Below are 11,847 nucleotides of genomic sequence, written 5' to 3' on the forward strand. Positions count from 1 at the left end.
TGAATTTTAAATTTGCGGCCACATTGGCCGTTGATTACCATTTGCGCTTGAGAAGTAGTGAGTAGCTGTTTTACCCAGGCAATCCATTTGGGTGGGAAGCCTCTAAGTGTCATAGTATGCAAAATCGCCTCCCAATGTATAGAGTCGAAGGCCTTCTGAAAATCCAGCTTAAGAGCAATAATTGGTTTCTTCAGCTTGTTACCTGACTGAATCATTTCAATTGCAGCCGCAAAATTCTCCACTATCGAACGATCTTTGATAAAGCCCGACTGCATGGAGTCAACTAGTGTGTTGATTTTCGGTTGCAACCTGTTTGCCATTACCTTTGCAATCAATTTTGGTATAGAGTGCTGCAGAGAAATTGGTCTGTAATCCTTGATCTGTTGGGGGTCTTCAGTTTTAGGTAGCAGCGCAATATAGGCCACATTTACACCCGATAAGTCCACACTTTGATCAAACCAAGCTCTAAATAGTGCCATGAGATCCTGCTTGAGATCTTGCAAATAAAATTTGTAGAATTCATTGGTGAAACCATCCGGCCCTGGGCTTCTGTTTGATGGTGCTTTTTGTATAGCCTTCTCAATTTCCTCCCAAGTGAACTGAGATGTAAGAGACTCTGGCTGTTCTGATTGATCTTCATATAGGGTGGTCAAAATAATATTTGGTGACCACGTTCTGTTTTCAGAGAAAATGTCTGCAAAGTAGTTAGTAGCAATCTGTAGCTTGTCATGATCTTTGAAGAATTCATCGCCATTGTGAGATAAGAATCTAATTTTATTTTTCCTGAACCTGTATATAGCAAAGCACTTCACCAAAGTGGGGGGCTGCATGGAACTTTCTGTGCAGTGACATGAGCAGACGGTCCGTGGATGACTACGTTTCTACGGGAAAGCAGGAGAATAAAGGAGTAGGATAATTATTTTATCAAGACCACAAGCTGCAAAGGCAGAGGAAAAAATACACTACATTTTATCATGACCAGGATAATTGTTTTGTACTTGTGCTTGGAGCAGGCCATCCATTGCATTCCATGCAGGATCCCAACTAGTCCAAAGGAGCAGACCCCGGATTGGATTAGGCTATAATAGCCAGTCGCGGAACAAGTTGATCGCAACTGCTCTGCTAAGGCCGGCTGCGCATGCTAAGCTCCAGGCGTATGCAGACAGAGGTGGGTGCTATTGCGAATTTGCCTAACCACGAGGTGAGCAGTAACCGGAAATGCGTGCAGCCTTTCAGGCTTTAAGGCTCCTGAGTAACATCCTTGGCCATTGGCAAAGAGGAGAAAGGAAGCTGAGTTGGTGAGACAGTAATCTGCAGCTGCAATCTCAGAACTGGTAAGCCCGCTCACGGCCCAGATGGAGACGGTAGCCTGCAGCTGCGATTCCAGAACTTGAAGCTCAGCTGAACACAACCACACGCTTAAAGCTCCACCGACCACTGTGCACGAATGGTGCAGTATGACAATTCTGTTGTGTGGTTTTAACCAGTAGACGCTCTGCACCTCCTTTCAGGTTGCCGGATAGAGACTGTGTGTTCTAGGGAGTAGCTGTGGTGTTGACAGTGTGTTCTAGGGAGTGGCTGTGGTGTTGACAGTGTGTTCTGCATTGCATGGTCGTGTATCAAAGCAACTCCATGCAAGGAGTGATCTCTGCAAAAGAGACATCTATGTCTAATGGGAACTGAATTTTGCCAGCAAAAGTAGTGGTCTCTAAGGTAGAATAGGAAGCCAGAGGATTGACAGCAGCAACAGCCAGTGCTGACTTCATCTTGCATGTCAGATACAGTAGCTCTATTTACTGCATCCTGCAACTAAAAGCTAACCAAGCAATGACATCTATAGATGTTCCACTTAGCACATCAGCTTCACACTATTATGCAGAATAGAAATCACAAGGAATCACATATATGGGCTGTGCTACGTGCTACATTTTCCATGAAAAAGAACAGCAAGTGGACAAAATACATAGGCAGCAGAGTTTTCCTTTTCAGATTTTCTTCGATTTGTGCCATGCTTGATCTAATAGTGCATGCAAAAACTAGAAAGAACTAGAAGTTCATCACCAGTGCTGGTATTACCGATGCCTGAAAAACTCTAATGGTATGCAACAGTCTATGATGAACAAGATAGATATAGAAGCAGTTAACCAAGCAAGCAAGCAGGGTAAGCCCAGTACGCACAACGTTAAGCTGGAAGAATCCACATAATTCTATATATATATGATCCAAAGATTCAGCAATTCTTACATTAAACATTGCTCGATAAAACAAACAACAGAGAGCCTGCTCTAGTTGTGCAATTTCCTATTCTCATTTTCTGGAGTGTAGTGTAGAGGCCAATTTACTTACTCTACTGTACTTGTGTCCCCCCCCCCCCCTCTGTGACTATCCCTGTCAGCACCAATATTATCACAGCAAACTAGCTACGCATTAACACATTCCACAATGCAGCATCAAAGGAACCCAGCCATAAAACAAACCAAGCACAGAATCACAGGAGCTGCTGTGTGATCCTGACAGACACGATCTCCCCGTCCTTCGAGTACCGCATCGTCTTGAACTTGGACAGCAAGCCTGTCATGAGAGACCACATGGCATAGCAGAAATTCATGTCAGAACTAGACTAGACTCCAGCCAGATGAATCCTTGCATCAGCTGATGCTCTTGTCAGAACTAGACATACCATGGTTGGGTTTGAGGTTGCTGTTCATGGCGACAGCGATGGGGGTGAAGCGTGCCCTGGGAAGCAGGTTGGAGCGTTCCCGGATCCAAGACTTGGCATTGAGAATGTCTGCACAAACGATGTCACAGTGCGTGAGTGTCATCCTCATATCAGGCAATCATGTACAGGTGAATTAACGAAGTGCTGGAATGGTTTTGAAATGGTCCAGGAACGAACTGCCGATGTGTGGGGTATGGATGTGGTCGCAGTTGAAGATGGCAGCGCCGGCGTTATCCAGCGGCCCATCGCTGAAGTGACTGCCAATGTCCTCATACTCCCAGGTCCCATCCTTGAACTTCTTCTCCAGGTACAGCTCGCAGTGCCGGGCTTCCAGAACCTGCATCGTTCCTGTACCACAAGTTGTTCGGACCCTAACTAAATTCAGTAACCAGCACCACAATGGCATGACCAAGAACAACAACAGCAACCTCCAGGCTAGCATCACCTTTGCACTTTTTGAAGTTGCACACAGGGCATCGCACCATGTGCATGTCTGCAGCATCCAAGAAGACCAAAGAACAATGAGGCATGACCAAAACAGTTCAGCAATACCAGTAAGCTCCAGGAATGGGCAAGAAGGGGGGCACGCGATGTGTGCACGTACCAGCGATCCAGATGCCAGGTCGGACGTTGGTGAGCAAGCAGGCCCCAGTCAGACTGATGGAGAACCGCGGGTTCTCATCAGCCGGCGGCATCCCTCGTGGCAGCGCCAGCGTCGCCGTCAGCAGCATCCTCGACGTGTCCATCAGGAATCCGCCAATGCGAAACCACTCTGCACCACACCAAGCGTCAGGTATACATGTCGATGCAGGAGTAAACGGCAATGCCACAAGAAACAGGCTAGGCGAGAACTTCTGGGACATTGTTGTGCAGTGCTTACCGATGTGCTTCTTGGGCTGGCGAAAGCAGTACGCGTGGGTGTTGTCTGCAAGGAACAGGGGAAGAGAGGAGCACAAGTGTCAGTAAGTGGGAATGGTGTCAGTGGAGGAAGGGAGGAGAACACCGAAGGCTTGGTGCTTACTGAAGGCGTTGACGTAGAGAAGGCGCCAGGAGCGGTGGAACGGGCGGGGAATGAGGAGCTTGAGGATCCTGCGATCGTCGGTGCGGAGGGAGAGGTCACGGAAGAAGGCGTAGCACCAGATCGAGTCTTCGCCGAAGAGGAGGTGTCGGAACCAGTGGCAGGTAGCGGCGAGGTGCACCAGGTCGGCGCCATGCAGGTACTTGGCCACCTCCGTCCACATGTCCGGCTCATACCTGCACCAATAACAGAATAATAGTCTTCAGATTTCAAACCTCAAAGCAGAATTCGCTGCTCAGGCTAAAGCATACAAATGCCGATCAGAAACAATGCTGCACAAGATTGCAGAACAGGTAGACAACACCGAAATCCTGAATCAGAATGCTACCCGAATCCCAGAACTATATCAAATATATAGAATCTCTAGACGTTTGAACTCGCTGAAGCATCAGAATCACAAGTAATTCAAAGCAAATTGCAGGCATTAGCTATTGGTTAACAAACACTTCGCTCCAGAGAATTTGAATACAAAACAAAATGTAACAGCAGCTCACCCAATCCAGCCACCTAAACTGAGGTTACAAACAGCAATGCAGGACACCTGGGACCAACTCGAAACTCCTGTTGCTTCAAACCCACTAACACTAACAGAGCCGAACCCGTATCACTTCAAAACACATGCAGATATGGGCAGCGATTCTACATTTCTAACTTGAAACGCTAAGCCAGAATTTCGAGGGAGTGAGAGTCACATCCAGCGCACCAAAATTCGAAATAATCACCAGGCTTCAATCTACCTCATGCAGAGGATTCAAACAGTAACACCAACTGGAGACTGGCCCAGTTGCGATCGCTTCAACACCAAGCCCCATTGACGCAAAACAACACACACCAACTGGAGACTGGTCCAGTTGCGATCGACTCAAACACCAAACTCGATCCACGGCAGAAAAATCCAAACCACTCCAACACGCAAAACAAGACACAGACACGCGATTCAGTACGCGAAAATTGCAAGGCGATTCGCACCGATTTATGAAACATCGCACAAATGTTCAGACCAGTTCGCTTCCTCCGACCACCACGTTCCAGAGCTACACACGCCTTCAGAGTTCAGAGGATTCAAACTAGGAACTCGATCCGATTCACGGCAGAAAAACTCAAGCCACTCAAATACGCAGAACAAGGCACAGACACGCAACTCAGTAGGCGAAATTGCAAGGCGATTCGCGCCGATTCATCGAACACCACACAAATGTTCAGACCAGTTCGCTCCCACCGACGCACCACGTTCCCGAACTATACACGCCTTCAGCAGGGGGATTCAAACGAAACTACGAACTCGACTCGATCCGAAGCGCAGCGGCTCCAGCGAGTCCACCACCAGCAGCAGCAGCACGGAAAATTCCAAATCCACGGAACGGAGGCACACGAGAGCGAGGGAGACCCGAAGCGCGTACCAGTTGAAGGGGACGCGAGAGCGAGGGATGAAGGAGGCGCGCGCCAGGGGCGCCGCCAGCCGGCAGCACCTGGTGGGCTGGAGCCCGACGACCGGGCTGCCGATGTAGTAGCTGCTCCCGCACCTGGCCCTCTTGCTCGGCGCCGGGTCCTCCGCCGCCGCCGCGGGCCGCTTCCTGGGCGGCGTGGGCGGGGGCGACGACACGAAGTCCGGGTCGAGCAGCCGCGGCCGCGGGCGCTTCCTCAGCTCCATCATCCTCGGCGGCTGCTCTGGCGGTGGTGGTGGGCGGAGAAGAGAGATGGCCTTGCCCATGTACTACTGGGTGAGGTGCCGTGTGCGGGCGAAGCAGGGGCGCATATGTAGGCACGGGTTTCGAAATTTGAAATGGTTGGAAGAACTGAAGCACAGCTGCAAGGGTAGTTTGGGTATTCTTTCAGAGTCCACGTGTCACCGCTGGCTCACTGGCATGTGGGGCTGCCGCGGCCTCCATTCTGGTGGTCCCACATGCCAGTGGGTGGCCGTGAAAGCTGTGCACACCTGTCTGTGGTATTTTCTTCTGCAAGAGAGGAATAAAAAAGTGCAGGATTAATAACTGTAGAAAAATGACTGGAACTTTGGGGTGCACAGAAATAACTCGTCCAGAGCAAATAAGCCAAAATGGATATGCCGTTTAGCTGGGTTTCAACAACAAATTTACACAGAACCTTTCCAGAAACAAATTTACACATAATCTGTGGTATAAAGAAAAAAATGGAATCAAGGTTTCAGGAGCTGCACAAATGAAGTGTCTCGCATTGCATTTATACAGATTGATACATTCATCATTCGTCAACAAAAGGGAAATGGGTGACAGACTTGCACTGCAGGGGCGGTGGAGATGAGCAGATCTCTGATTTCAGGTGCCCAGGCATGTTGAGAATGACCAGTGTCCAGTGTAAGGTCATAGTTCAGTGTCGCAGAGCTTCACCATCAGGTCGGAAACGATTCGTCGAGCGAAGGGGATGTAGCTCAAGCTGTACCTGAGGTCGAAAAGGAAGGGGAGCATTTTAGCATGGTCAGATAATTCTGTCTTCTTCTTTTTCTAAACTACTAGGTAATGCTGTCTGTTGACTGAAAGGGGAAAGAGCAGAAAACTGAGATAGTGCAATCAGCACAGTGTTTCCTGGATTGGAGATATTACAGTGTTCAAATAACCTGCATCTAGTTTCACCACATGCTATATACACTATTTGAAATTTTGGAGACCTCTAAGGAAAAAAAAAAGGATTAAATTCTGGCACTGAATGTTTAAAGTGAATATCCAAGTTTGCATAGTCCCCAATTAAGTTCTATGTTCAAATATAGCATTGCGTCCTATTTCTCTTCGCTACAAACTGAGATACAATGTCCTACTGTACGCCCTGCTGCTGAACCTTGATTGCAAGAAGAAACAGTTCCTAACAGCGTCCATCTCCTCCATCATGCTCTGCACCTCCCATGGCCCCAGGGCAGCGCCAGCAAGGAAAACGCCACGCTATCATACAGGCAAGTTTAGCTTGTAACTTTACTTCTATGTGTGCTTCAGGATCCTTGCACCATTAATTGTTACTAGTTCTTACTCTCATTGCCAGATTTTGGCTATTGCCTGCAAACTCTTACCTGCTGCCTGAACCTATTGTGCACAGGAGTTTCCAAAGCCTAAAAAGGAACTAATAGTCGGCCATTGCTTACTCCAGCTTTCCACATGCCACTTTAGACTGACGAAGCTGCACCGTTTCAGCGACATGTTCCCTGTGGAACCGTTTCGACTGGGATGATGCTATGACCACTCATGGTTACCGGCTACTAATCTAGCATCAACTACTTGACAGCTTTTTTAGGCATGTACACTTTACAGTTATGTACTTGTATAAGTTGTATATCAAAAAGACATAAAAGTTAAGCCCCCTGTATAATGGAGTGCATCAAAGGACAGGGTGGATTGCATATTATCCACTGGTGTATCTGCACTCCCACCAAGTTAGAGGTGGTGCTCTATTTAGTATTTCAGGTATTGCTTCGACAGTTTGACATGGCTGGAAAATGACCGTGCTACACATATACAATGACTTAAATAATTTCGCAAATGGATACTTAAAACAAGCAACACTCAGGAAAACCTGAAATCGATTCATATAAAAGGCAAGGGGGTGTAACAATTCTCTATTATCTTGATGGTATAAGCTAATCTCAGTTGTCAGTTTGCTAATGGTCCTCTATGAACACATTCAGTACATGATAGCACTCAAGGATCCAATGGCTGCAGATAATTAACTGGGTTCATTTAATATTCGTACAATTTAAAAAACACAGAAAAGTAAATGAACAAATATTGGCAGGTGTTGGGATTATCCTAGTGCATGCAGCAGAGTAACATTCTAGACATTGCCTCACTTAGCACAGTAATAAGTACATAATACAAGTTCCATTTACTTTTTCTATATGCAATATAAGCAAGTATGTATAGTCGTTTATTTCCCTGTTTAATTGCATACCTGAACTTAATTAAGGTAATTGCGGCTTTGTGGTATCTGTATTTTAAAGTGATAGTTTAATGATTAACAAGTCAGTAAGTAACTTCGGACTAATTGCAGGAAAGCCCACTTACCAAAAGAGGGCGCAGATCTCACAGATGATTGCAATCAATGTTAGCAACTTGTCATGAAGCTGCACACAAACCACAATCACAATGCATGGTTATCCACCAGGCTTGGGCAGTTCTCCATTCAACAATGTAATTTACTAACAGGAATAAGGCCATAAATGAACAAAGAGAGATAGAGATTACTAACCAAAAGAGCAAAAATTAGAGCAAAAACAACACATCCACCATAAATAGCTGTAGCATAAACGCGAACTGGGTCAAACATCATCCTCAGCTGTTTATTCACCCCCATTACAAAGACTGTGCTGCCAAACAAAGGCTGAAATCAACATCTTGCAAATATCCAACAAAGAAAGTAAGAAGAGCTAATGCAAGATCTGAACAAATATATCAACTTGGCATTTGATAGGAGTATATGATTCACACTTGACAGTTTGGCTACGCTTGTATAAATAGAAACACATATTTATCGAAGAGTAGAAATCTAAACATAAAAAAAACATGAGTGAAAATCTTGGTACTCACCTGCCAACTGCCATTATGTTTCCAAATGTGAACATGATGGCGAATTTGATAGGTCTGGCGAAAACAATAAGTGACTGCACAAGAAAATTTAAAAGTAAGCAGTGCACTGCATGAAGAATTTACAGCCAAGCATGTTTGATTTACTACAATTAACTTCTGTAAAATAGTTCAGAATTGCCATCAAGTTGTAATAAAAGTTCAAAGCCTAATGATAGCACGATCTTTTTCAACAAAATCATCGCGCAATAAATCAACAAAACCTAAAGTCATTTCTTCACTCTAATGGAATTAGGTCGATTAACAGTTGTCTCGGTTAGGTTCTCCGAGACCAAACCAGGAAAAAAAAACAGATAAGGCTGCCATTTAAAACCTTAACTGCAACTAAGAGAAGGCAAAACATCAGGTCTCCAACACCGACAGAATAAATGTGCTGTATGCTCTTACTGCGAAATCACTGTGTTGGGTAACCTAAAGTTCTGAATGCTGAAATGGGTATTTATTCGTGAGATAAATATGACCCAGTACTTCAGGTTTAGTTTTTCTAAGCCTAAATGTCAAATGACATATCTGATATTTGGAACGAATAGCATCAGGCATTGCTGAAAATAACATTGTAAGCATAACTCTTAACGATGGTTCTTAATAATCCCTCATTTAAAGTATATGATCCAATATTCCAATTGCTCAAAATATCGTCAGGCTGGCCAACATGGCTAATTATTCACCTGCAGTCAACTAGCAACTACAGCAAGAACTGTACGGAAATTACAGCCACGTACCAGCATCATGAGGACGAGTCCAGTAGCCAGGCACGCCGCAAAGTAGTAGAGCCGCTGAACAAGGCAAAACAACCAGAAACCTGTCAGATCGACGCGGACCAAGAAAGAGCTGATGCGTTCGAGGGTTCTGGGGAGGGGCATGTCTGACCTGGAGAGGGGACAGGGAGCAGAGGTCTTCGGTGTCACCGAGAAGGTCGTCCTCTTGCCCCTCTTCGTCGTCGCCGCCGGCGAGCGAGCGGTGGAGGCGGGTGAGGGCGTCCATTATTGCTTCGATCGGTTTCGCTGTTTCACTTTTGGGGATCGATTGCAATCGAGTTGGGGAGGACAGGGCTGCTCACGTGACACCCTGACCGTCCGTTTTGGCTGCTGAGAGATCTGACGGCTTAGAAAATGTTTCTACGGTGATGCAGAAACTGAAGGTCGTGGTGGGGACTCCTGGCTTGAACATTTCGGGCAGATCACACCAACCACTAGTATGCATATCTAGCATGTCCTAAAAAAACCCGCACATACAAAAAGTATTTCTAAAAGTATCTCCAGCACTATACCTTAAAACAGGCGGAAACTTCATTTGGAGCTACATGGAGGTTGTCCTTTTTCAAAATTCAGAAACAACGTTTTATAAACCTCTAAAAGAAACTCTAGACGTAGTCAATCATGTATACTACGAATATGTAAAATCCCAAGGAAAATTGCCTTGTATTTTAGGTTACATAGAAATAACAAAAAGGTCTTCATATAGCTTAGGTTCCTTAAAATAGACCCATATTGTTTTTAAGGGCAGTCACACACACGTCCTTAAAAGCAGTGTCAAATTTTAGCAACAATTTCTAAAAAAAATCTCAAACGTTTTAAAATATGCTTTATGTGTATCTAAATTTCATCACCACAATTCCAATGCATAGATTCGACCACATCTAAATTCACAATGCCGAATGAAGCTAGTAGGAAATGATACTCAAACATCACAAACATGTATCGTTCAACATAAATGTAATAATCCCCAAGCCACCCCCACAGGTCGACTACCAATCAACACCATTGTTATATCTATCGCAAACCTCATCTCCAAAGTTGGAGCTACAACCATCACTGAACTTGTTTGCGAAGTTGGAACTTGCCAACCTCACCTCTAAAGCCACGAATGAGTGAAGTTATATTTGTACTCACGATTCACTCCCTCGTCGTGAAGACAAGTGTCATCATATATGGCTCTAAAGTATTAGCATTGGATAACAATAACTTTTGTTCTTGCTCCCACATCAATTTGTGCTCCGGTAAATGACACATTGTGTTTATGCAATGTCTCCTCCAACTCTCGTATTTGAGCTTCTTTCTCCCAAGCCACTGAAAACCAGTCAACCCCTCCTTATGAGGTCCAACCTCACGTCTATTCTTCATCGTCTTCTTCAATTGATTCCTACACATTGGCCTCTTCACTGTTTGTGTTGAGTCAGCAGTTGGACCCTTGTTACAATCACCACCATCCATTTCTTCAAGAGATAAAGTCAATGATGTATTATATCAACCTTGGCATCTTTAATGATACAAGTCCTTGGAACTTCTAAAAATTCTTGACTTGGAGTCCGTCATGAACAATTGATAAACTTTGTTTTTTATTTCTCTAGAAGTATAAAATGTGTCCTTCTTTAAGATGCACACGAGAAGAATGGACATGTTTATGTTAGTTGAAGCATAAGATAATTCTGCCAAGAACAATCCCATGTGGAAAAAGGGTATCAACAAGGACTCAAACCGCAGTAGGTCTTACGAAAACATATGAGCCTTCCACGACAATGGCTCACATGGCTACAACAAAGTGGTGTGTCCTCTTGAAGATATGTTAGAAAGAGCGAGAGTATGGGGAATGCAGCCAAACTCTGATAAAAGTGATAAGGGCGACATGCCTCCGCCTACTCTACGGGTCCCCCATGCCTGGGTGGCTTTATGAGTTCAGAGTCTAAGAGTGAGAGAGAAAGAGAGAATAAGGCCATGGGGCACACCATTGAAGGGTCGAGATGTTAACCTAGAGAGAGTGGATATTTTTATTTACACATTTTCTTCTTTTCTTCAATTTTTTTGGCTCTTTGCGCATAACTACATGATCCTAAGGAAACTATGTAAAACCAACATACATGATTATAAACACTTCAAACTTGAAGGCTATCGTGGGTTAGAAACATAAGTAAAGAGCCTGAATAAATGTTCTCTTTCTTGGGGACGAGGACTAATCCATGTGGGAGACCTTGGGTTACCATGAAAGATCCTAAAATATCACGGGAATCTCACCTTATCTTTTTGAGCCTCCTCCCCAAAGTAGGACTTCTAAAGTCAATCATATTATGGTAATATTTTCAAAGGATATTCAGTAGTATACATGTTTTCCTTGAGCATCATCAATGATATGTATCGTCAAATACGTGATTTACTATGAAATATTCCCTAGTCAATAAGGTTATGGGGACGCACATCCTTGACTAGTGTCCGAGTAGACTGATGACTCAGTTTCGGAAGTTATAGGCATGTTGATGCCAATTAGACGGTGTTTACTTTGATGAATATGTTTATTGAGTCATACAGACCCACTTTGAGATGCTACGGACAAGTTGTCATCCCAAGTTATCTAAATACTTAGACCTAAGGTCCGGCATGATCTAAATTGTTGATTGAATAACTTAGCGTTTCGAACTCTACTGTGTAAAGTATTTTCCGTATTTTCCATGG

The 11,847-nt window shown here is 44.7% G+C and overlaps 2 protein-coding genes across 2 annotated transcripts; both read right to left on the bottom strand.

Moving 5' to 3' along the window:
* Nucleotides 1-2,376: 2,376 nt before the first annotated feature.
* LOC124668335 (probable F-box protein At3g61730) lies at nt 2,377-5,508 on the bottom strand. Its single transcript, XM_047205495.1, has 8 exons — nt 5,198-5,508; nt 3,741-3,973; nt 3,600-3,644; nt 3,324-3,491; nt 3,165-3,212; nt 2,897-3,067; nt 2,681-2,788; nt 2,377-2,571 (listed from the first exon to the last, which is right to left on the bottom strand). Exons 1-8 carry the CDS (start codon nt 5,506-5,508, stop codon nt 2,489-2,491), a joined length of 1,167 nt encoding a protein of 388 aa, XP_047061451.1. The 3' UTR covers nt 2,377-2,488.
* Nucleotides 5,509-6,024: 516 nt separating this feature from the next.
* Nucleotides 6,025-9,385, bottom strand: LOC124667770 (vesicle transport protein SFT2B-like). The gene is made up of 6 exons (XM_047205021.1): nt 9,272-9,385; nt 9,124-9,177; nt 8,345-8,418; nt 8,007-8,124; nt 7,823-7,881; nt 6,025-6,215 (listed from the first exon to the last, which is right to left on the bottom strand). Exons 1-6 carry the CDS (start codon nt 9,383-9,385, stop codon nt 6,137-6,139), a joined length of 498 nt encoding a protein of 165 aa, XP_047060977.1. The 3' UTR covers nt 6,025-6,136.
* Between the last annotated feature and the right edge of the window lie 2,462 nt (nt 9,386-11,847).

This window comes from Lolium rigidum, chromosome 6 (genome assembly GCF_022539505.1).
Source record: "Lolium rigidum isolate FL_2022 chromosome 6, APGP_CSIRO_Lrig_0.1, whole genome shotgun sequence".
NCBI classification, from domain to species: Eukaryota; Viridiplantae; Streptophyta; class Magnoliopsida; order Poales; family Poaceae; genus Lolium; species Lolium rigidum.